The following is a 26,378-nucleotide window of genomic DNA, read 5'->3' as shown; positions in this document are numbered from 1 at the left end:
TTATACGTGCAGCATCCTTCACTATCGTATTCGCTGTCGAAACGGCTAAACCTTGTTCCCGTGCTATCGACGATAATCTTTGTCCACCTTCATACTTCCTTATTATCTTCAATTTCATCTCCAAATCGATTGCTGTACGCTAGCGAGACGGTTCTCGTTTTCCTTCAGGCGCACGTTTACCACCAGGCATTGTGAATAACGAAATGGGTAAAAAATATGGGGAAAAAAGCACTACAGTAACGACAGGATATGTGTTCACGGCTCAGAACACGCGGGACCTGGGAAGATGCAGCTTCCTGCTTTGTCTGGCTACGCCTAATGCATTTCAGATATTTTGCGTGAAATAAAAGTGCTATCTGTACATAATGTGTATGTCAGGAATTTTTTGCGGAAATTCTGATTTACGTAAGTAGAGGAGTGCCTCCATATCTTTTGTCCATGTGAAAGATTGTTTTCTGGAATGGAAGGTAGTGTAACAACTCTCGATCCCACCTGAAAGCCCCTGACCCTACCGTCCGTGTGTCCGCAGGGAGGTGGCCCAGATTGACCAGTTCCTGCAGGAGACAGCGGCACGGGAGGCCAACGCCAAGGTGCGTCTGCAGCAGTTCATCGAGGAGCTGCTGGACCGTGCCGACCGAGCTGAGAAGCAGCTGCAGATCATCAGCAGCTGTGGAACCACACCCAACGGCAGCCTGGGGCACTGCAGCGTCCCGGGGTCAAAGGGCACCGGCCGCCAGGTGAGAGAGGAAGATGGTACCAGCGAGAGATTTACCCCATAGGTGGTCTGGCGATGATGCAGAGAGGCTTATTCTGTACCACATGATGGCAGAATTATCACGGACCAGGAAAGAAATGTAAATAACTGAGCTAAACAAAAAAAACTGAATAAATTGTTGCACAGTGTATGAATGAACTGCAGTCTGTGCCAAATGTTGTGATTATATATACCCCTCCTTCACCTAATGGGGTTAAATCGTTCGTTCCATTACCCTGTTTGGCCAATTCGCTTTTATTAGGGGGCAGAATTTCCATGAATTATTATGCGTTTTCCTTTTTCCTGGATTAAAACATGTCACTAACTATTGTCCATCTTAGGGTCACGTAGTCCTTAAAATTAATTGCAATATCAAACAATTACATCAGCATTTTTAATAATATCTGTAACAAAAATTATTGAATTCTTGCCCTTGTTATCCAGATTATTAAGACTGGTACCACGATTTGAGTAGGAGAATTTTTGGACCATCAGTGTCACCATCAGTGTCATCTTGTTACTTCATTTACCTTAGCGTTGTGGTATTGGTGTTATAAAAGCTGTTCATCTGAGTTGAATAATTAAGTTAATATTTACACATTTATGCAGTTTATTTCTAAAAGTTTTCATTCAATCTGCTATTTTAGTTGTCAGTTAGGTTTACCATAATCAGTGCTGTGATTGGTTGAGACTGTCGGTATGACAGGAAGTAGGAAGTAGGAAGCAGGAAGTGTATGGAGTAGTAGAATAACTATATTTTTCTCATGCTTTGCACAGTGAAACACATAGGTCGTAGGGAATAACATACCTGCTGTGGATAAATGACCACGTTACCGGCAGGAAAAAGTTGCTGTACTGAATAATAAGCTCGTAATAAGCTTGATGCCATGGAATACATTTTCATAAGACACTGAACCCCTTTATATGAGGGAAGGGTGTACATGTAAGGAGATGCAAAAACATTGTTACCATGTACACAGATGATCAGTGTGCTGAGTTTAGCGGATAGGCCTCAGTGGAGATGAATAATTCAGTTTATGCAAATTATTCCCGTCTTTCACATAGTTAGAGAATATAACGAAATAATTTTCGTATGCAGAAATAATTTTAAATTTGTTTAACCAGACACACAAACGGAGGATTTTCATCCTGAGAAGCAAGAAGGGGGCTTATTGATGAAATTCCCAGGGATTCAAACCCGTGAAATAAATATCACTCTCTCAAGCGCATGTTAAATATTTGTCCACCATCATGCAGAGCAGTGAGCTGAGGATATGAGAACCAGCTGAGTGGTGCAGCTACAACACTGGGACAGGCGCAGGCCTGTGGCCTCGCTCCATTTCAGCAACCGCCTGTTGAATTCGCGCTGTTTTCCACGCTGCAAGACACGACGGCTCGTTGAATGCTGCTTTGCTCTGGTTTACCCAGAATGCTCTTGGAGCTTCGACTCAGGAGCTCAGATTCTGTTCCATGGCTACATTCGTTGATTAAGCGTCTTCAAGTATTTGATTTTTCTACTGTTTAATTTGCGTTTTGCACGGATTCAGACTCAACGGGTCAACGGATACTTCATTTGCTTGAATTTGGAGTGATGTTGAATTGAGATTACCCAGAGTCCCTTGGCTCAGCGTCTTAAACCTTGTCGCCTTGGATTACTTTCGCTGCGCCTCTACATTCTACGGGCCCTTTTCATTCGGCAAGCCTTTTAAAGATTGCACTTTTTTTATGCGCGAACGAGCCACTCTGGTGAGATTAAAAACTTTCATATTTAGGCCAAATCGCATTTATGATTTATGATTCCTCGTCAATTGTGATTCTTCAGCGTAGCAGAAAGCCTGATACACAGTATTCATATGTCAAGGCTTTTCCTTATTGTTTGTATAGCGGATGGCCATTTGCACACTTTGTACTTTGTGATCCTGAATATTTCTCATGTTAAAGAACAAAATTTCATAATATGTCCTGCTTCCTCTCAGTAGCGGTACTTTGTAGTGATATCGTTCAGTGCGCAGCTGGAATGTGCAGTCTTTTGTTGTCACCCTGCGTCGCAGCAACAGGAGTCTTAAAGAAGGTTAAAAAGCTCAAATCTAACACTGAAGCGGTTGCCCTGAGCGCTCTGTGTCCGTGTGCTCTTTTTGAGGGTTTACCAGAGCCGCCCACTTTGTTGAGGCTCAAAATCAGGAATGTGATTAGGTGCCATACCGCCGACCTAGATGCCGAGACCTCGATGCCAGAAGACAACGTTAGCAGAATGTGCCGATCCCGCGCCGGTCCCGTGGCTCACGGCAGCCCTCGCCGCTGTATGCGAACGAGCGCTTTCCGCTTGCGAGGCCGGGGGTTCCGCTTCGCACGTTGGTTCGTTTCGCCGCGTCTCGCCCGTGCTGAAGCGGCGGTCCGCGCTGCGGCCAGTCGCGTTCGCACTCCAAACACGAGAGCCGTCCAAAGATTCACGGTTCACTCCAGAAGCTGCTGTTCACACTGATCATAGTGTGTGGTCTCATTCCAGGTTATTCACATTTTGTTTACATAGTGAAATAAGGCCTCTGTTCTACGGCCTTGTTTTATTTTTTTACATCGATTGGACACCAGTTGTGAAGTCAAATTCATACATTCCATGGGGGGGGGGGGAATCTGCCTCTTGGCCTGGTTTGACATGCACCCATTCCTCACATAACAGGGTTAAATTGTTCCACAGATTAACCAACCAGAGGTATGACTCAGAAGTCTTTCTGCTTCCCTCCCCAGAGAAACTCGAGTGTTTCAGTCATGTCCCGGGGGGTGTACCAGGTGTCTGACCGCCGGCCATCTCCCAGCACTGGGTAAGTATGCAGCTCGTGTTTGTAGCCCTTGATAACATTGTTACTTGGGAGTACGGCATAGTGGCAGAGCGCAGAAGAATAAATCGAGAGTAGAGCAGAGGAGCGACACCAGCAATGTGTTCATTAATCACCTAAGTGACAGTGTGTTCATTAAATAAACCAGGGAATTACCAGACACCAGTCGCAGATGCTTGTAAGTGGGTGGATTAGACGAGGCCGGTAATGTGGGCGCAGTTCATCTGGAAGGGTAGCCTTGCAGTTGATTTACTTTGCTTCGCTGTAAACATTGCAGTTTGATCCGAGTGGCTGTGCCGTCCGTGCTGCGTGCGCGGCTGCCTTTCCATCCTCCGTGACCCCGTGCTCACCAGTTTGTTTTGCTGACTCGGGTATCGGCGCGGTGTGGGCCGCGAGCCCGGTCCTCCGTGGGAGAGGAGACGCGACCCTACCGTGGTCCGGCCTGCCCGTAGCAAGGGTGTGAGAATGAAATAAAATTTGTCTGCCAGCCTGTTAGGGTTCCAGTGCTGTGGCGGCATGAGGGTGTGACCCCTACACAACTGAAGGTGTGACCACCCCCGCCTCCCCCGTCTGGCTGATTCACCGGAGACTTGTGTTCTTGTGTTTTCTGGAGCTGCCAGTAAAGCGAGGCCTCATTTCTCAGCCATGCAGAAGGAGAGACCATCCGTAGTCCAAATGCTCTGCGGACCAAACCCAGACTGTCTTGTGCTGCAGTAGGAGATCAGTCAGAGGCTCCTGACTGCCTGCTGGGGTCTAGGGCCACTGCCAGTCCCAGCTGGACAACTCCCCATTATTGTGTTTTTCTTTGCCCGTGGTAGATTCCCATAGCTTTTAGCACAAGGGTATGGACATGTTCTTATTTCAAAACCAATGTAAACCTCATTATAGTACCCTGAATTAAAATAATAATAATAATAATTTTAATTAAAAAAAAAAAAATAATAATTTTAATTAATTTAATTTCATCTATTAATTTTATTTAAAATTGATTAAAACTGTTCATTTTAAATGAAAGATGTATTAATTTTATTAATTTATTTTATTTTACTTTATTAATTTTATCGAAAACAACTTTATATAGCAGGATATTGATTACTGTATCAGTTCAGGTAAGATACTTTGCTCAAGGGTACTGCAGGAGGTGTGGGGCTTTAGCTTTAAACTGGAAACCTTCAGGACACAAGTTTGTGTCCATGTACTCTATATTTCCTGCTGCCCCTTTTGAATGAATTAGTCACCAAAACAGCAAATAAAAAATAATAAAGACAGTTGTCCCCAAAACTAAATTGCAGAACCTGCTGTAACTTAAACTGTTTTTTTTTTTTTGTTGTTTTGCTTCCCTATGTTTGTGAGCAACTTCAAATCCAGCAGCTGGAGCTCATAGGGCCACTGCAATCAGTGATCACGAACGGGCAAATTATAAGTTGACATAAAGCTATCACACACATTTAACGTTCTCCAAATTGTGTGGTAATTGTATTAGTCCCAGCCTGTTCCTTTTTGTTCTACCCATTGCCAGCTATTACAAGCTTGGCAAAGTGGTCGCACCAGATTAGAATGCTCTGACGGATCGTGTTTTTTCTGTTCTGCGTAAGATCGTTTTTTTCTTTTTCTGTGGTTTTATTTTTAACCCCATTTAAAGAACTTTATGACGTTGGCTTGATCTAAAGATGGGAGAAATGGAGCCAAACCGCAACAAATGACCTGACTGTGATGCAACCCATCTGATGGGTGATGTAACATGTATACTGATTCAGTGCGACCTACAGTAGCAGTGGGTCTCCCTTATTTCAGTTTGTGAGTGTGTTCTATTTTAAAGTGGGCTGAATTTATTCCTTCTTGCCCAGCCATCTGTGAGCTGATATGACACCGAACACTTGTTCCCTGGGACTGGATGACTGTAACGACAGGTGACACAACGGTTAAGGACTGGAGGACGGGACCTGCTGTTGTGCCCTTCAGCAGGGTACTCATATTGAACTGCTTTATACAGTGTGAAATAGTAAGCTATGAGATCTACTACAGATTTTAAGTAGTAATGGCACATTTTCCCAGTACATTAACATTTATTTATCTAGCAGACACTTTTCTTCAAAGCGACTTCCAACAAAGGTGACTTACACTGGGTCACTCATCCATACATCAGTGGAACACACACACTTTCTCTGTCACTCACACACTATGGGTGAACCTGAACAGCATGTCTTTGGACTGTGGGAGGAAACCCACGCAAACACAGGGAGAACATGCAGACTCCACACAGACTGAGCGGGGATCAAAACCACGTCCTCTCGCACCACCCAGGTGCTGTACTACAGCAGTACAAGCATAAGTCCTCTAGATGAGTGTTGTTAACTTTGGATTTTTTTTGTAATTCTAGTTAGCTGCACGGGGGTGCGGTGGCGCAGTGGGTTGGACCACAGTCCTGCTCTCCAGTGGGTCTGGGGTTCAAGTCCCGCTTGGGGTGCCTTGCGGCGGACTGGCGTCCCGTCCTGGGTGTGTCCCCTCCCCCTCCGGCCTTACGCCCTGTGTTGCCGGGTAGGCTCCGGTTCCCCGTGACCCTGTTTGGGACAAGCGGTTCTGAAAATGTGTGTGTGTGTGTAGTTAGCTGCACTGCATAATTCTGCACACCAATCAGGTGCTTGCAGCTTCCTGTCTGTCAGCAGTCTGCCCATCATTTTTGTCACGTCATAGGCTCTTGGAAAAGGATCCGTGCGACATGGTTACGGTGTGGCCGACAGTGTGGACCCGCAGTGTCCGTTCTTGCTGGATCGTAGGCCGTGGATCGAACCTTCCCCTTCTGTGCCCTGGTGATGACAATTTCTGTGAATGAGAGGTGTGATGAAGGTGAATAAAGTGCAGCTTCAGAATCTGTTTGTTTCATGGTTGACTAAAGTGTGGCGGAATGGAGGGAGACATTTTTGCTTCTTACATGAATCACTCAGCCTCAGGAAATGTGGCCTAAACCAGGCTGTACTTTCCCCTTGATTGCGAGGTCACTGTAAGTAATCAACAATCATCTAAAATGTTCTCTCTCAAGGTAGAGATGCTGATTGGGTGTACAAAAGAAAATATTTACAAGGTTTTTGCTCTGTTGCCTGTGGACTGTGTTAATCAAGCAGTATTTGAAGGAAAATTGCTATTTGCTCATTTTAGATACATAGATGCATTGATTTATAGTTTTATTGATCCCAAAGGAAATTCTGTAAACATTGCATGTTCTGTTTCTTTATTGTCTTCAGTAATGATTCAGGGAGTCACATTTCCAAAATGAGTGCATAGGACTGCCGTGAGTGAGTCAGAACTATATATGACTAACCCAAACTTACCGTGAACACAGCCATGTCGGGGCAAATTTGTCAGTCTCCTGCTGTTGGGTATGAAGAACGGAACAATACAAACGCTGCTGTTTCCTCCTTGACCAAATGGGATGGCAGCATTTGCATTCCTAACGTAGTTGTGGATGTGCTGGAGAGAGTCGATGGGTGATGGACCACTGACAGCACAACGTGAGCAGTTCGGATCGTGTCAATTCGGACGCATACCATATGGTCTCGCTTACATAACCAGAATCAATGAAACGCTTTATTAGGAGAACATGAATCTCCACCTAGTCTGCTGTTTCATGATATAATAATGTTTTGTGTTTTATTGCTGAGTCTGTGGGCACATGTGTAATTAGAGACCATAATTAGTTATCATATTTATGTTCTGTGTGCAGTCAGATTATTAAACATGTTTGGTGTACCAAAGCTGTTGAGGAGTTGTGTAAATTGCTGCATTGTGAAGGCTTTAAATCCCTGGATAAATCTCTGAAAAGCACTCAGTCATGAGTTTAGGGTTGGGGGGTCATAAAATGGTTTGTTAGAAAGAAGCGAAAAGAAGACAGTGTTTTACGAGATTGTGACTAACGAAGCATCGCCAGAGAAGACGACCCGCTGGAATTCAGCAGCAAGTGGAGTTCACACTGTGTGCGGCTTTCATTTATTCTTCATGAAAAGCGGGATTTGACAAACGCCCTCCATCTGTTTGTGTTTCTCATTTGCCATGGAAACGAATAGCGAGAAGTCTGAATGCGCCGTTGTCCTTGCTTAATGGTGTCGGGGGTTGGGGGTTTACCAACCCAGTGCCCGCTGCGATTCGCCTGCCCTGCATAGCCACGCCTACTGCCTTGGCCAAGAAGGCCGCATTTCTAGGCCATTGAAACGCTGCCATGCCCTACGCCGTTGAAGAAGGTTCTGGAAGATTTCTTCCCAAAATATTTTTCCTCTGAGCTAGGGATGCCAAGGCTCACGGTATAACTCCAAGCACTTTGCAGCCCAGACACCAGCTCTGTTGTTTTCACTGTCGTTCACATTTTTAGCAAGTTACAGATTCCACTGTTTCCCACCTGTTAGAAGGGATTTTCACACCTCGTGTTTCACTGCAAACAGTCAGCTGAAGTGCCAGATTGTTTGATACATCTACGTGGACCAGTGAGGAACTGTTTCTCACCTATTGTAAGAGGAAAAACTGTAACAACACATAGATTAAACGCAGAAAAAATAGAAGATAAATGGACAGCAGCTTGTAAAAAAGGTGTTTATTTTTGCGGTAAAATGCAACGTTAAATCTTACAGTATATTAAGTAAACAAACTGAAGAATGACAGGAGAATGGCAGTTCAAGGTTCTATAGCAAACCATCTGGGGAGAATGGCAATAATTCAATAATATATGTCTCAGCAACATGAACAGTGGGCAGAATGCCAGGCTTTGCAATGGATGAGTGAAGGCGGTTGAGTGGAAGTATGCGACAGCGTATGAGATTGGAGCCTCCCATCACATGGCTAAGGAAACGATGAAGGATGGTACAAAGTGCAGTTGTGGGACTGGGAGGACAGGTGTATCTGTTACTTATACCCTCTACGCTCCAAAACAGGGTGTCAGGACGGGTGAAGTCGGTCTCCCAGGGCTCGGTGGGCTACGACAGCGACAGCGTGGAGATGCAGCCCCTGGATGAGTGCGTGGAGGCACAGTACTACCACGTGCAGTGCCGATTGGGCGAAGGCGCCCACGAGCGGGTCTCCCGCAGCTGGGCTCTGCGCAAGCAGGCCATCCAAAACTGGCAGCGGCGGCCCTACCGCAACAGCACTGAGGGCGAGGAGGGAGATGTGTCCGACGTGGGCTCCCGCACCACTGAGTCCGAGGCAGAGGTCTGGGAGCAGGAGCGCCGCACCTCCTCTGACACACACCACTGTGCTGGCAACCGGGTCGGCTATCGTCTGGGCACAGGTAACACTGATCATATAGTGCTCTGATATCACCTGGGCACAGGTAGTACCAACTGTTGAGCTGTCTGACTTGTAAACATGGGAAATGATATTAATCATTGTCTAGTCTGTGCGGCGGTGGTCTTGAAGAGGTGCAGATCTGAAGGCTTAGGAGTATCGAGCCGTTTGCAGTTTGTTTTTGGTGCCACATGGTGGTCAGTCTTGAAACATTCTTTGCTGTAAGGGGGTTGCTGTGAATTCTTTCTGGGCGCAGCATTTTTAGCTCATTATTTGCTAAAGATATGCAGGACACAGTTAATTAAAAAAGTAAGGGAGATGTGCTGTAACTCTGCTGTCAGACTGCTCTAAGATGTAGCACCCACACAGGCCACACTTTCACCTCCGGTCTCCCGGTAACCCGTGACCTGCAGGCCGGTCGCAGGACCGTCACCAGAAGAATAGCCCATCCAGGAGCGAGGTGATCAGCCCCGAGGTGCTGAAGATACGTGCTGCTCTCTTCTGCATCTTCACCTATCTGGACACCAAGGCGCTGCTGCGTGCGGCCGAAGTGTGCCGCGACTGGAGGTTTGTGGCCCGCCACCCAGCCGTGTGGACCCGGGTCCTGCTGGAAAACTCCCGCATCACCTCCAAGGTAGACCCCGCTCCTGGACCCACCCCCTGCACACACTCAGCTTTATTACAGATCACAAAGGTGCCTTTTGTCTCATCTTTCCTTCCTGCGTCGCCCCCCAGTTCCTGTGCACCCTGTCACAGTGGTGCACGCAGACGCACTCGCTCATTCTGCAGAACCTCAAGCCGAGGCAGAGAGGCAAAAAAGAGACCAAGGAGGAGTACTTGAAAAGCACACGGTGAGCATTTCTGCGTTGTGACCTTCACATGACTTTTGATCTCCACGGAGCGAGTGGCTACAGTGCGGTTGAGCTGATGAACGCGCGTGGCCGTGCATCGCCTTGGCAGGGGGAGTCTGGAGGAGGGTCTCGAGGCGCTGCTGAAGGCCACTGGGAGTAACCTGCTCATCCTGAAGATTTCACACTGTCCCAACCTGCTGACGGACCGCTCCCTGTGGCTGGCCAGCTGCTACTGCCGTGGCCTACAGGCCGTCACCTACAGGAGCGCCACGGATCCCGTGGGACAGGAGGTCATCTGGGCGCTGGGGGCTGGTTGCAGAGACATCATCTCACTGCAGGTGGCACCACTCCATCCCTGGTAAGAGAAGGTGATGTGTGGCCTCTAGCCCATACCTTTATTTTGCTTTCAGTCCCATGACATGCCGCGTTTGTGTGTGATCCTGATGGGTTCCCGCTGTGTTTATGCAGCCAGCAGCCAGCCCGCTTCAGCAACCGATGCCTGCAGACCATTGGCCGCTGTTGGCCGCACCTCCGGGCCTTGGGAGTGGGTGGGGCCGGGTGTGGCATGCAGGGTCTGGCATCACTGGGTGAGTAAGAAGTACCCTCCTTTCATTACAAGCACAGAAAACACATTTCTAGGGCTCAGCAAACCTTCTCTTTTCTCTATTCTGTTGGACCACATGCTGTAGGACACAATGAGATCAGTACACCAGCTCCTCAGGTTACAGATGTAGTTGGGACTGGAGGAATGTTCTTCATTTGTTTTGTTTGTAACTCAAAAGTCACTTTAGCTGTTAAGTTCACAAAAGCTAATGACAAAAGCATCCCTTGATTTTTTTTTTCGGGGATTGGTTTCTATAAAATATCTCACACATCCGTTCATAAATAAGAATTGGTGAATATTTATTTTAATGTTTTATATCATAGATCTTATGATGCACTTGGACACATGAACAGTGATGGGTCACTTGATGCTTTGGGTCTCGCAACATTAAACAGCTCACCCAGGTGACCCAGCCAGGATTGAGCAGAGCTCAGCATCTTTCCAGGTGGTGCTAGTAGTATAGTGGACTGAGTTGTTGCCTTTAGACCCAAAGGTTACAGGTTTGAATCTAACCATCAGCTGCAGTATGTTTGAATAAGATAATTGGTATGGTAAATTGCCCCCCTGAAAAAAGGGGTACATAATTGTCAGTAACTTAACATTATAAGTCCCTTTGGAGAAAATGGACCAGCTGGTAGTATCGTGGTTAGAACTGCTGCCTTTGGACCCAGCAGTTGCAGGTTTGCTCCCTCCTCTGGCTGTAGTACCGTTGAACAAGGTACTTACTCTACAATTGCTCCAGTAACATTACCCAGCTGTGTAAAGGGGTAAATAATTGTGACCATAACATTATAAGTTACTCTGGAGAAAAGTTTCAGCTAAATGAATAAATGTAAAAGCAGCAGTTAAATGAATAATTATTTGTGACTCGAATTGTATGTAGCTACAGGTCACTTCAAACACTGTATCACAATCTATAAAAGCTTAGTAGTACAGACATCCCTTGTTTTATTTGCTGGTTAAGTTCTGTTGGTAGCTGTAATAAATAAAAAGTACATTCTATGATTAAAGAATTACCTTCAAGCTACATTAAAATTAAAAGTAATTTTAATTAGTTGAAAACATGTCGTCATCAAAAATGTCCATTTAGTTCACTCTTGGCTGATTTATCCCATAAATGTGTGCAGCATTCTTCGTCTTGTTACTGATCACTCTCAGGACCACCAGACAGAAGCTGTAAACACTGTGGAAGTGAGTTGAATTAAGGTGGCCCCACACTCCTACTCTGTTTGGGTGCTCTTTACTGCCATCTGTTGGCTTGGTGTGTAAACACTGGTCACGGTTGTTGAACTACAGACAGAAATTTTTGGCAAAAAATTTCAGTTATTTCAATCAAAAATAAATGGATAAACTGGAAAATGTCTGTAGCTCCAAAAATTGTAATTAACTAGGATAAAGGGAGAAACGGTTCAGTGAGAATGAGGCACCAGAGGGGAACATCTTGCCAAGTCATGTTTCTGGAGCAGATCGAGGGACTATTCCTGTTTGTAGGCCGCACATAAATAACCGCGCACAGGATTTTGCTGCGTTTGGCTATTGGGTAAATAAAGAAGGCTGGAGTCTGGGTAGCTAATACTTTACCCTCTTGTGTCATGCAGCCCGCAACTGCATGCGCCTGCAGGTTCTGGAGCTGGACCACGTGAGCGAGGTCAACCAGGAGGTGGCGGCCGAGGTCTGCAGAGAGGGTCTCAAGGGCCTCGAGATGCTGGTGCTCACCTCCACGCCAGTGACACCCAAGGCTCTGCTGCACTTCAACAGTGAGTATACTTTCCTGCAGGTAGTACACAGGGCTCTTGCAAAATACCCATGCTACCTTGTGCAAAGCTCTTCCCCCCTCTGACTCCTCTGTACCCCCACCCCCCAGGTGTTTGCCGCAACCTCAAATCCATAGTGGTGCAGATCGGAATCGAGGACTACTTTGAGGATCCCAACAGCCCCGAGGCCAGGAAGCTCTTTGATGAGATGGTCAACAAGCTGCAGGTTCGTGAGTCCTGGATCTGTCAGGGAGGAGCCTGTTTATCGATCTGTGAGCTACTCCTGCTGGCATCGGGTGCGATTTTCCAGCTAGCAGCAGATGGGCACGGGTCATCTATTAATACCGCACTCCACGGCGAGGGAGCGTGGACACCCAGTGTTCTGAAAATACTGGCAACACCAGTAGCACAAGGTTCGGGAGCGTGTGCGAGGCAGCAGTCCCAGGAGGCGGCTTGCGCGCCCATGGCGAGCGACCGCTGTTTTGGGATGCGGCCCACAGCACTCCGCCGTTCAGAGCACCTCCTCTGACACAGCAGATTGCACACGAGCCTCTCTTAGATAACAGCTTCAGCAAACTGAGCATTTTTGTTCCCCTCAAGCAGTGTAAAATGAGGCACCAGAGAGGAACACCAAAGTGCCCATCATCATCCAAATTAATACCTGTATGCACATTAAGATTCCCCTGGAACTAGAAGTTTGTTCATAACTCAGGTTGTTTGTAAGTCAAGCTGTTTTTCATATATTCGTTTATCTGACACTTTCCTCCAAAACAGCTTACAATTATTTACCCATTTATTCAGCTAGGTAATTTTTTTTTAACACACTGGAGCTATGGAAGGGTAAGTACCTTGCTCAAGGGTACTACAGCCAGAGGTGGAAATCAAACCTGCAACTCGAACCACTATGCCACCAGCTGTCTCTACTTTAACTGCTAATTACTCAATAACAGCTTAATAATACAGACATCCCTTGGCTCATTTGGTAGTTAGGTTCCGTAGCTGGCTGTAATAAATAAATGTGTTGCATGATTTTTTTCCTTTTAAATATTATCATTAACTTCGAGCTACATTGAATTTAAAACTAATTTAAAATGACTGAAAATAAATGTGTTGTCTCTACCAACTCTCATTCAGTGCAGATTGTTTGCTCGTTCACACCAATTTTGCAGTGTGTTTCTCATCTTGTTATTGATCAGACACTCAGGAGCACCAGACGGGATCTATAAATGCCATGGAAAGGGAGGTGAATTAATCAGTGCCGCATTCTTATTTTGTTTGAGTGCTCTTTAGCGCCATCTATCGGCCGGCAAAGTAAACACAGATGGCATTTTCCCCTCTACAAACAAAAATGTCAGATGTAAAGGAAATGCAATTAAAATAACTTCTAAATGCTTGCATTTTCAAAAATGTGTGAAGTATTATATGAAGGTTACTAGTTACACTTGTTTATGTGTAATCTTTAATCTGCTGTTTCCACTTTTATGTCCATATTATTTAGATGTGCTCGTACACCTCCTTGCAAGTAGTTGTAGTGTAGTGTTTTTACCGATGTATATTCTTTATTTTTTGCATCATCTTCAGAATTTGTTACTACAGGTGGTCCTCAACTTACGATAACTCGGGTTTATTATGGCAATCCCACTGACATTGCTATATTAGTTTTGATTCCTAAAATTTGGTCGTAACACTTGATGACAGCCCACCGATCTGCAGTACGATAACGTCGGCTGGATGAGCTGCTGCAAGACACCACATCTGTTATTGTTTGCGTCTCAGTCAGCTTTTGGGTGTCTAGCAGCGACCGCATTTTGTTTCCAAAACTTTTTATTGTGATTCCCTTCAAGTTATTTTTGAACAAGTGAGCATTGTGGTGGAGCTGAAAAGAAACAGATTTAGAAATGGAAGCGAAAATCGTAATAATGCAGCATGAAATTAAAATTATAATTGTGCCATATTTACTATAATTCCATATTACTAGTAGTTTAACGTATAACAAAGTCTATTGTACATCATAGCATTCATGCATGTTAGCTGTTTATAAATCCTCATGGATGGGGTTGTCCGAATGGTCGAGAATTACGTCGCAAGTCAAGAATCTGCTCACGTGAACCATAAGGATGTCTGAAAATGGGGTCGTTGGAATGGAACCCAAACCTTCAACCTGCAAACCTACTTCTTTTTTTATTGTTGCCAAACAGGCCCTGAAGAAGAGACCGGGCTTCTCAAAGATCCTGCACGTGAAGGCAGACAGCGTTTGCTAGCCCCGTCCGCGAGCTGTCGCTGTTCCAAGGGGTCCTTCCTGCCTCTAGCCTCCGGCGCGAAGGCCTTCAAACTGACCGACGCGACTACTGAACCAGGGCCATGCCGAGCGACGCCATGGGGGGGCGCTGCTGGCGACGCTCACTGAACAGGTGCCACCGGGAGCTTTCTCGGGAGGCCGCCTCACCCGCCACACACGCCGGAGGGGTGGCATGGGGGCATGGGGGGGTGCTGGCGGGCTTTCAGGGGGCTCTCGCGGCTTCACTGCGGAGGGGTGCTGACTGACTGCAGACAGACCGTTGCCGCACGCTTTGCGTGGCTACCTGGACCGCAGACCTCCTCTCGAAATAGCACAGAGCAAGCTGCATCTAAGTGCAAAAAAAAAAAAACAAAACAAAAAAACCAGTATTCCACCAAAATCAGATGTTTTTTAAAAACATGGAGCCTCGCGGATGGCGTTTGAAACGCTTTTTATGGATATGAACAGAGCACATTCTGACGAACGCACACACCCAGACCCCTTCCACCCTTCCCCGGAAGCTCCCTCACACGACCTCGGTGATGGTCCCAGCCATGCGTACGTGTGTGTGGGAGCGGTGCGCGTGTGTATTGTGTTTCTTGTACAGTACAGGACTTTTCTGGAATGTCTGGGCAACAACGAATACTGCACAATTTTTAATATTACTTTCAGAATATACTATCTGCATGGTAGCTGTTACCATATAGCGTCGACCTATAGGCAGTTTTGTACAGTAAGTCATAGGTGCCATACCATACCATACCATGCCAGCCACCTATATGGACAGTAATGCAGATTTCGATGAATAATAATCAAATAGCAATTAATTCCAAAGGAAGTACACTGGCTCCTCATGTTACCAACAACTGATGTACAATTTTCCAAAGTTCTGAGCATTTAGTATTTATTTATTTAAAGTGACCTGTATGTACCTGTCCAGCCAATAGATGGCAGTACAGCGCATTCAACCGAAGGAGTGGAGGACTAATTCAGCTCACTTCTGCAGTTTTTACACCTCTTCCCTGCTGTTCCTCGGTGATTAATAACAACATGGCGAACGTTGCACGTGTTCATGGGGCGAATGGTTTAACAGTTGTCATTGCATAGGACTTTCTGGAAAGGATATTTTATTTTTCTCTCCTTTTAAATTAGTTTCAATGTGTCTGAAATTGGGGGGCGTGGTGGCGCAGTGGGTTGGCCCGGGTCCTCTCTCCGGTGGGTCTGGGGTTCAGAGTCCTGCTTGGGGTGCCTTGCGACGGACTGGCGTCCCGTCCTGGGTGTGTCCCCTTCCCCTCCGGCCCTTCGCCCTGTGTTGCCGGGTTAGGCTCCGGCTCCCCGCGACCCCGTATGGGACAAGCGGTTTCAGACGCTGTGTGTGTGTCTGAAATTGACTGAAAGTGTTCAAATTAAAACATTACAAAATATTTATTTCTTATAGCTGTATCTGAGACGTTTACGGAACTAACCTGTTAAGAAATCGAGGGACGTCTGTTTTATGGATATGTTATCGAGTGTGACTCGAATTACGTACAAATTCGAGTTATGAACAGATTTCCCGCCCCAAATGTTTGTAAACTGTGGAGCCAGTGTATTGTATTGTTCTTGTATGCATATTCATAGTCGTGCTTTGCCTTCAAGACTCCTCGGCAGTAAGGAAAGAGGACGCGGTGATTAACGCAAGGCACCCTGTACAGGGTTCGATTCTGCTCCAATCAGACCACTTCGTTATACTGTGCAGAACACACGGTACGTGAAAAAAACAACCCAGCTCCTCGCAGAGGAACTTTGTAGACTTTTTTGTCCGTTTTGCAGTGTCTTATTGAGAGTGTAACTCCTTTACCTTCATCCACTTGGACATGAGGGCCAGGACCATACACAGGTTTGAATGGGGTGCAGGTTTCCCAGATGTGTAAAGAGATCTCCGGCAGGCCCCATCCCCCTACCCCAGCTCTGCGGGACCCCGGTGCCCCACCCCAGAGCCTACTCCTCGCCCCTGAGACACAGGGGTAACGCATCGACGCACACCCTCCCTCCCGTTGGCTCCTCACTGGCTGGCTCCCAGTGTTCAGGGCAACTCGGACAATCGATCATTCGCGTCTGTTCCATAAACTGTTATTAATGCCTTATCTCAGACAAACCGGTGCCATTTGTAATTGTTTAATTTGGAAAGCATTTTATCTTTTATCCTTATGTGCCATTAACTTTAGCTGCGCAGTTCCAGCTGCTCATTGCTTTCATGATTTCTGCTGTTTAAAAGGGAATGTCAGACTTCGAGGCAAGACGAGCAGCACTCAACATTCTGATTTACCACGGTTTACCAGAGAGGGAGCACACATGGTAAACACACTCTCGTGCGCATGTGTGTGTACTGAAGCTACAGTAGCCAGATGGTTGCACTTTTAAGTCATGGTGGGCGTTCTGCCATTAAAGCCTTGAGAAATTACTTCTATAAAAATATGTGAAGGTACACATAATCAATCAACTGTTAATCAAACTGTTACCAGGGCGATACATCTCTGTTCCACTGAGACCAGTACTTCATTTAGGTGGGAAAGACAAATTGGCAATGTTTTTAGAGCTACGTTCCAGGTATGGGAAGCGGTTGGAAATGCCAAACCTGAATGACTGACCTTCAACCTGAACTGGACTTTGTGTAAAACTGTCACGTGCCAGACTGATACCATAGTATACCAGTTAGAGTACCTAAGCTGGCACTCTGGCCCATGCAAGTTCAGGGTGGTTGAGTAAGAGTACTGTATTACCTGCTTTCGACTTCACTTCGGTGCTTTTTTCACGGTGAGCGTTGAGGCTCACGTTTAAACGATGCACAAGACCTGCTCGATGTGCCGTTGCTGCGGCGCTCGAGGACCAGCAGAGGGCGCCCTTCTGGGGGCCCCTGTTTTGCTTGAAATCAACAGGCAGTCCCCATCCTTTAAAAGGGTTTCTGCAGTTTCAGGTAGTCATTGATAGTGGGATTATGTCAGATTTCCCAGCTCAATATGAGCAGAGAACATGTACACTGGCTCCTCGCGTCACAAAATGGGATACGAATTTTTATGTTTACGTATTTTCGTTGCATTTCATTTACATCTAATACTGAATGCCAATTAAAAAGAATGCCACCTGTGCTTACTTTGCCAGCCAATATGGGGCAGTAAATTGCACCTCAACAACAGACAACTGAATAAGTGAACAACCTGCACTGAAAATGAGTTTGTGTAAAATATTATTTTTTTCGGTCATTAAATTAAATTAAATTAGTTTTCATTTTAATATAGGTTGAAGTTAATTAAAATAATCAAATTAAAATATTGTACAACATTTTTAAACATTTATCACAGCAAGCTACAGAACCTAACCAGCAAATAAACTAAAGAATGTCTATGTTATTAAGCTCTGATTGATTGTGACTTGGTTTAAATCACATGCAGTTACATACAAACTGAGTTATGAACTGACTTCTGGTTGTTGAGGAGCCAGTAATTTTTAAATTTCTAGGCTTTATGATCATGGCAGGGCCAGCAGCTAGAGACCCCAGTGAAATTAAATGTCTGTCCATTTGATTAAAGTGCCCCGCTATCATTTCCACTCTTTCTACTGTGTTCTGGGCCTCTTCAAGCCGAGGCCTGTCTGGGCTGTGGAGCCCTGGGAGGTTCTGCGCGCTGATAGATGGGGCGATGCTGGGGAAAGGCGCCTTTGCGCTCAAGCGTCCTCTGATACTCCGCCGCCCCACAGAAGAAAAAAGTGTAACAAGATGAAGTACAACAGGTGTGAGTGACGGGGAGTCGGTGCAGTATTCTACTTTTGGCGGTGATGCTTTGTTTTTGTTGACAATCGATCGTGTTAAGACCGGATGAGCTGTAAATATGCTTATTCATGACTGATTTTTGGGGTTTTTTCCCATTACTGGCATCATCATGTGGACTGAGAACTGAAAAAAGCCCACCTTCAGCCGTTTCATCCTTAATTATCGCCGTCACCTGTATTTTACCCAAAGGTTTCGGGAGCAAACCCAGGAGACAAATATCCGAGACATGATTTAAACGTGTGTGTTGAACCTACAGTAAGTTGTGTGTACTATAGATGCTTTATATTAAATGTGAAACAAAGTCCTATAGAGATGGATATTATTTAATAAGAGAGGAAAAAAGAGTATCTGAGATATTTATTTCTATAAAGAGAGGTCTATAGTGTGGGCATGTTGCTTCTTCTTCTTGTTCCTCTTCTTCATAATGCTGCCTTTTAATCATTCCGCCGTAGCTGGTAGAGAACTAGCGCTCTGAGCCCTTTCGCTTGGCCTCGTACCTTTTCTTTACAAACTGACCTGCGCTTTGCTGCAGGAATGGATGCAGTGACCGTTGTTTGTTTGTTTGTTTGTTTTGTGCTTGTAAAAAGATGCTGTGTGGGTTTTTTTTTTTTTCCCCCCTTCCCCATTGTTAACGTATTGTTACTGATGACGCACTTTAGAACCTCTTTTCCAGAGCGCTTCTACTGAACTGGGATGAAGTCGAGATTTTGGGTAGTTTTGGGTTGGGGCGGGGGGCGGCTGTGGATATGCTGGATAAGGTGAACAAGTGAGAAGATGAAAACGTTGAAAGCACACCTTCGCTGGCGGGACCCTCGGCCAGAGAGCAGGAACATTGCGAAGTCGACCTCCGCTCTTGAGTTCGCCCTTTGAGGGAAGAGACTGCTCTGCAAACACCACCAACGCTGGAGTGTGGTACTCCAGTAACATTGACAACTGTACCCATGTGCATGCACACACGTGTGTGTGTGTGTTTTGGCACAATGTTATTGGTAAACCCAGTTTACCATGATACTGACATAACCTTACAATTATCTTTACCCATTTTATTGTACTATAAAAGCACTTATTAATTATTTGCAATGTTACATTTATCTCATCCTTTTCTCCAAAGCAACTTACAATTATTTACCCATTTATACAGCAGGGTCATTTCTAAGGGAGCACTGCAACAGGAGGTGGGAATCAAACCTGCAACCTTTGGGTCCAAAGGTAGCAGCACTTAACCACTATACTAGCAGTGCTCGTCTGTTAACCTCCTTCCTCATATAATGGGTCCCTTACAAAAAAAAACCTAGTTACAACAGCTTATGAAAATATAATCATATTTACTTCCCTATTTACGTTTTACTTCCATGATAGGTATTTTATTATGTACAATAGCTCTGACACTGATTTTGTCCCTTAATCTGGTTATTTTCCAAATAGTACCATTAAAATTATTTAAAGTGACAAAGGCTGAGAAAAACAAATGAAGAATTAAAAAAACTACAAAGTTGACAATCATATTTTGTGCCTGTCAACCGATCACTTTATTTTTCGATGACAAATAGTGGTAATACCGCCCCCCCCCCAAAGGGAAATTGGGCCTAACAGGGTGATTCTACGGGACAAATTATCCGTTATGTGAGGAATATGTGCATTAATATTCAGACGTAAGCTTGCTGGACATTGGTTCTCGTTGTATTACGAATGTTTCGTTAATGGTTCTGCTGCGTTGTGAAGCTCTTCGGAGGAGTCCCCCGCCGCCTCGCACCCGCGCTCCTCGCACCCTGCCCCGCTCTCCACTCGGCCTTTTTTTCGCTTCTATCCATTTCTGTCCCACTGTGCCCTGATGAAGCGACACTGTCGCTTTTCTTGCCTTCTTGCCAAATATGTATCACGAAGCGAACGTATGCGTTGCGACGCGCTCAATGCCGCGATGTTCCCCGAACGGCCGAGGCCGACCGGCAGAGCAGCGACCAAAAAAAAACCCGAGACGCGTCAGTGCGTCGAAATTGTTACAGCATCACGTGGCTGTTTCCGGGCCCAGGGTGACCGTGGTCTTTGTCCTTTGTGTCTGGCTGGAGACTCCACTGAGCCTTGAAGCACGTTCCTACTGACCTAAAGACAACCACCTTACAGCCAGAGACGCACAAAACTTTGGTGGAACATCCAATGTTTTACCAGCTTTTATAATAATAAAGTAGTAATTATAATACGTTATATAATAATATTACACAATATAGATTCTAATAATGATACAGTTATCAATACAAAATAATAGTAATACTAATAACAATAATCATAATAAACCAATTAATAGTGATATCAGTAAAATTGTATTATTATTACTATTACTGATATCATTATTAATTGGTTTATTACTCTTATTATTATTATTATTATTATTAGAGCTCTTGGCCTTAACCCCTTCAGACACAGGGCGCCACAGGGTCACCCTGATGTGCCAAACTACTGTGTTATTTCATGCTTTAAAACTAGACGTTCCTCGATGCGGATCTTCGGGGAGGAACTCGTGGGAAGTCGTCCCCGACACGAACCCCGTTCCGCGCCCGGAAGCGCCTCTCCTGCACGTGACTCGCTCTTACCCCGGCCGTTTCGCGTTCCGAGTCGAGGCCGGCGACCCCCGTGCCGTTGCGCGCGGCTGTCCGCGTGCCTGTATGCGCTCGGCTCGGAGGAAACGCCCGCGGAGATCCATAGTTCCCAGTTCGGTGTGTGTTGCCTTGTCACCGTGGTGTGCGTAGTGTAACCGTACTATACTTTGCACATATGCCGTCCAGTCATATTGCAGTACGTACCTGTGCGTCATCGGAGCTGTGACTCCGTTTTACCGCGGCGGTGGGGTGGATGTACGGGGACCGCGGGATGGGGCGACACACACTCCATCCTCGGCTGCGTGGTTCCTGGAACGGGGTCACGCCACTACTGGGCGACACTTCCTTTGTTTGCCTCAACCAAAATAACATTTGAAAAGATTGTCTAATATCATACAGCATGTATCTTACTGTTTATGGTAAACTTTCCTTATGTTTTTTAAAATTTATTATTATTATTATTATTATTTATTTTATTTTTTTTTTATTTTTGCAAGTGAACCTACCAGAACTCTTGAGACTCAAAAAAAACAAAGAAAATAAATGTAATACTGCGTGTAAGAAAAAAAGAAAAAAAAAAGAGGGATGTGTGAAAACGACAGCAGAGGCCTCGTTTCTGTCCCGGTTGGTGTGACGTCGCGGCTCTGGCTTTGGAACTGGCACAGAGCCGGTGGCACCCAGCACGGGTTCGAGCGGCGGGAACACCGGCGGGAACGCCACCGGTCACCCGTCCCTGCGGTCGCTTCCGGACGGGGAGCGAGGAAGCGCAGCCGGGTGCCGTCGATCCGGCTCGAACCTGGGCTTGGCGTTCGGGCCGAGCGCCGGGGTAGAGGGGCGAAGGCGAGGCGAGGCGAGGCGAGGCGGGGGAGAGTGACGAGGTCGCGCCGTACTGACGGAACACCCCCATGTAGAAGCACTTTAGATGTCGCTGCTTTTCGTTGTGTAATAAGCCGTGCAGAATGCAAGCAAAATGATGTTGACAGATGTGTATCACTGACTCTTTTTGTGGATACATGTTAAATAAAGATCGTGAAACAGAACAATCTGTTTCCCTCCTGCTTTAGAACCACTTTCATTTGACATACATTCCCGGTTCGCGGGCTCAAAGTTCACTTACGCCGGGCAGCGAAATACCATTTGTACGTTTAAGTGTAAAGAGCTACCTTGTCATCGGTCAATCGATCGATGAAGCGATCGATCGGCGATCCCCATAAAGGCAAATAAGCACACGTCGTCCACGAGGTCAAGAGGCTTACAGCTGCGAACTGAACTTGAATGTCACCGCAATCCAGATACGCAACCCCGTCCTGCTCACACTGTGAGGGATTCCGGCTGCGATGCGCAGTACGAGCAGCGTTCCAGCACACCGCCACCACCAGAGGGCGCTACCGCCACACGCAGAGAAGCCCGCTCCGCGTGGGTTCGGCTTGCATCGGCTCGGCAGATGCGCGTGACCGTGGGTTCTTCGGATTACACACTGACGATCCGGTGCATTTTATACATACACATGGGGTAATTACCCTTTACTTAGCTGACTTCCGGTGCCGATCAACAAAGCGGGGCAACAGTCCAGGGTAAAGTAAAGGACCGTGATCAGGGTAAGTACTGTAGCAAGAGCGGGGGTTCCGACCAAGGACCTTCAGCAAGTTCAGGTTGCAAGATGTCAACCCCCAAAGTGACTGTTCTTTTTGACCCCTCATATGAATGTTAATTATTCAAATGCACAAAGTCCTGGAACCTGTGCCGTTTGACTGCGTGTCCAGCTGTGCTACGGGATATTACGTAATCTTACATAACAGTCTGGCCGAATACACTGTAATCGTGGTGTTCTTTTGGGTGGGTGGGAGGTAGGGTGCTCCTGAATGTCCGACAAAATCCTATGGACTGACGGTTTATGGCCCCGTTTTTGTCACCCCAGCTCAGCCATTCATTGTGTAACCCCAATGGGATTAACAACATATAAGAACAACAACAGCAATAATAAAAATAATAATAATAATAAAAATAATAATAGTCTAAGATGGGAAACCTCAGTAATGAAGAGCGTTTAAAAAAAAAAAAAAAAACCACTGCTAATAAAACATGCATGCGCGTTATCTGACCATTTGAAAACTGTCAAAAGAAAAATTATTGTTGAAATTTAATCAAAGGAAATTTTTTTATCTAAATGATTAACCTGAGCAGGGGGTGCGGTGGCGCAGTGGGTTGGACCACAGTCCTGCTCTCCGGTGGCTCTGGGGTTCGAGTCCCGCTTGGGGTGCCTTGTGATGGACTGGCGTCCCGTCCGGGGTGTGTCCCCTCCCCCTCCGGCCTTATGCCCTGTGTTTCTGGGTTAGGCTCCGGCTCTCTGCGACCCCACGTGGGACAAGCCATTTTAGACAGTGTGTGTGTGTTATTATTATTATTACCATCATCATCATCACCATCATGGCAGCCATCACACTGCATGGAGGTCCTGCTGCACAGCATCATATACTGGGGTATTTACCACGAGCCATTAATCACTGTCATTCCATAAGCACTTTGGAATGTGGTACCCTTTCAAAAACAATACCGGATATAAGAGCGTCGGTCCTTCGCAAAGCGCAACAAGTCTCTTCCCTGCTCGCCTTTCACAGCCCCGTCTTGACAGCGGGAGAAAATGCCATGAACTACGCAGCAGGTATAATTACAGCACTTTGCCGTTACAGCTGTTTGCAACAGTTAGTTGTTACGTAACTGTGGCTACGCGCCGCACGCGAGCGCACCTATTATGTAACATCCTGCCGAGGAAGAGACTGCAGGTTTGTGCGGAGCGCACCAGATCGCCCTATCAGGGGAGACAAACCGGAGTCTCACTTCACCGGGGTACCCTGCATTTACCATGTTCTGACCAAGCCTCGTTTTGCATGATGCCAGCTCTTTTTTATTCTTTTAAAACCATTTCGGCGTGCATTCGCACCGTGGGTGTTTCCTCATTTCCGAATCAGTGGCCCGGTGATCCTGGAACATTTCGAGCCAGCAGGTGGCGCAGTGGTTATAGCTGTCGCCTAGTACTCAAAAGACCCTTGATGAAGGTACTAACCCTACAGTGATATAGTAAAGATCACCCAGCCATATGAATGGGTAAGTATAATATTAGTGTAAGTAGCTTAGGGTGAACATTACATTATAGGTCACTTGGGACATGAGTGCGAACAAAATGAATAAATAATAACAAAGCAGAGCCGCAGTATCACCCACGTATGACAATATTTTTCATGTACGTGTTTCTCAAGTTTCCTTCTTGGATTCACCTCAGTGTGAGTGTTGGTCAGACCCACAACTTCTATCACCCAAATGTGGGAGGGTCCACACGATGGCACGGGGAGGGTGGGTTTCCTCTTAGCGACTGCATTTCCAGAAATGATGCTGTTCAGACTGTGGGTAATTTGGATGAGTTTCGCTTTCTCTGCAGCTTTCTTTACAGTACTGCAAGACTTTTGGTCAGTGTGCAGCTCTGGTTTCCTCCCACAGCCCAAAAACAAGTTTGTAAACTGGTGACTTTAAAGTGTCTATAAAGCCTGCGTGTGTGTGTGCGAGTGTGTGCGTGTGTGCGTGATTGCTCTGGAATGGACTGCCGTGCTCTGCAGGGCGTACCCTGCCTCGTGCCCTATGCTTCGGTCATTGCTAATTATAATTAGTGGTGTGACAGTTGTATTAGTGGTGTGGTCATTATAACGGGCTGAATTTTTAACAAAAAATAATGTTGCACCCAGCTGCTTATTAATAAATCTTCTGGGGTTGCGGTTGAGATTTTTGCAGATTTTGCAGGTGCCTCTTGTGAATTATACCATTAAAATAAAAGGATAAAAAGCCATCGACCCCATCGACAGATTAGCCACAACAGCGAACGGTAAGCGAAATGTAAGATTTGCGGCGGTTTCGTGCAAAAATGTACTTTTTCGGCCAAAAAATCCAGTGCGTTGGAGAAGCAGCTGAAGTATGAAATGTGGGCGAGAGCCAAATTTGCAGCATGTCCACCCACAGCAGAAAAAGCACAAAAAGCTTTTTATTCCCAAAAGCATTACTTCCAAAATCCGTGTTTTTTTTATTTACAGCTCAAGTCAATCACATGCAACGCTTTCCTTTTAAAATGCATAAAACAAATTAGCAAAAAAAAAAAAAAAAAGAAAAGCTTTTTTCCCCAAAATACAATAAAATATACAAAAATAGAGCTTACAAATACTGTACAGCAAATGTGTCGAAAAATATTCTGCTGCAGAATTCTTACTTTACAAACACGTCTGTGAAAGTCCACAAACTGAGTTAGTGTGTGAGCGTTGGGAAGGTGTGTGTGTGTGTGTGTGTGTGTGTGTGTGTGTGTGTGTGTGTGGGGCGGTTCACACACACACTGAGGACACAGTGAAAGGGCAGCAAGGTGACCTGTACAAGGGACGCAGACGACGGAGACGCCAGCGTGGAGGTACAGCGTGAAGGCCCTGGACAACAGGGTCGAGGACATCTACACATCAGGCCTTGAGAGAGAACCTCACCTCTTACGGCCTCAGATCTGAGACGTATTTAAGACCTCGCCTGATAAAGGCGGTCGTTTGGGTCACCTGGAGCCGTCGAGCGACCGGCAGATGAGCGGGTTTGGCCCAAAGAGCCAGAACTGTAGCCTATGCGGAGCCTCCTGGAGAGCCACCTCCTCAGCGGGAAGCTGAAGACCCTGTCATTGTAACTGGTGAGGAAGTCGCTGAGATTTCTGACCCCAGAACCTACCTGCGCCCTGTGAGAAAATACCGTTGATATCTGAGGTCCAACAAATCACGGAGGCGCGCATCATTCTGGCTTCATTTCCGCGGAGCCCCATCGATCATGGTGTTTTCTGCCACGCTTTCCGACTTTCCGAGATGGGTCTGGCACGGCATCGCGATACGAACGACGACTCAGCGATGCAACTCCGCCGCTTTCTCTCACCGGCCCATCGGCTGCTCGATTCACCGCTTCGCCATCTCTTTTTTTTTACTCTGATTTGACGGCTCGTCGGCACCCAAGGCAGCGCGTTGACGCCGAGCTCACCTGCGTGTTCGCTCACGCTACGCACGCGTCTACGTGACAGCCAAGGACGACCGTGTGACGTTCCGTTTCCGGGGGCTCCCGGCACTTTCCGGTTCTAGCGAAACCGCGGCGACGACACAACTCGCGGCACCCCAGCTGATCGGCACTCTCCAACCGTGGACCGTTCTCTATCCCCGCAAGGGTAAACCCGAGACGGTTCATCCGTTGAGAGGTACGTGGAGCCAGCTCTACGCACCGAGACCACACGCGCAGTTTTACGTGCAACTTTCTAGAACCTTCTATACGCGGGCGTATTGACGTCAGTCTTTAGTGCTGCTCTGGCGGAGGAGCTTCTCTTGGAGGTCAGTTTCACAGGTTGATGTCAAAGCCCTCAGAGGTTCTCCTCGCTCTAACAGGGTGTTATGGCACCGGTCGGGGAAAGGTTTCGGACCACAGGGAAGCGATAACGCTGAAGGAAGTTTCTGCACGGGGCGGTTAACGCATGACCACAGCAGTCAAACGGTCACATTTTACAGGGGTCGGGTCAACCGTTGCTCCACTTTGTAAACCTGACATGGTATCACGTGGACTGAGGTGGACATCGAGTCTCG

At 46.4% G+C, this 26,378-nt stretch overlaps 1 protein-coding gene across 2 annotated transcripts in view; it reads left to right on the top strand.

Annotated features, from left to right (window-relative positions):
* The window catches only part of fbxo41 (F-box protein 41), a 32,311-nt gene extending 16,800 nt beyond the window's left edge, over window positions 1–15,511 (top strand). For both annotated transcript variants that reach the window (XM_029258952.1, XM_029258953.1), the window contains exons 3-12: window positions 530–737; window positions 3,500–3,573; window positions 8,508–8,860; window positions 9,270–9,490; window positions 9,592–9,707; window positions 9,817–10,065; window positions 10,176–10,294; window positions 11,910–12,068; window positions 12,176–12,291; window positions 14,264–15,511. In XM_029258952.1, coding sequence (XP_029114785.1) covers window positions 530–737; window positions 3,500–3,573; window positions 8,508–8,860; window positions 9,270–9,490; window positions 9,592–9,707; window positions 9,817–10,065; window positions 10,176–10,294; window positions 11,910–12,068; window positions 12,176–12,291; window positions 14,264–14,326 — 1,678 coding nt within the window. In that variant the 3' untranslated portion in view covers window positions 14,327–15,511. The remainder of the gene's footprint in view (window positions 1–529; window positions 738–3,499; window positions 3,574–8,507; window positions 8,861–9,269; window positions 9,491–9,591; window positions 9,708–9,816; window positions 10,066–10,175; window positions 10,295–11,909; window positions 12,069–12,175; window positions 12,292–14,263) is intronic.
* The last annotated feature ends 10,867 nt before the right edge of the window (window positions 15,512–26,378 follow it).

This window comes from Scleropages formosus, chromosome 16, assembly GCF_900964775.1.
Source record: "Scleropages formosus chromosome 16, fSclFor1.1, whole genome shotgun sequence".
Classification (NCBI taxonomy): Eukaryota; Metazoa; Chordata; class Actinopteri; order Osteoglossiformes; family Osteoglossidae; genus Scleropages; species Scleropages formosus.
This window is presented reverse-complemented; position numbering and strand designations above follow the sequence as displayed.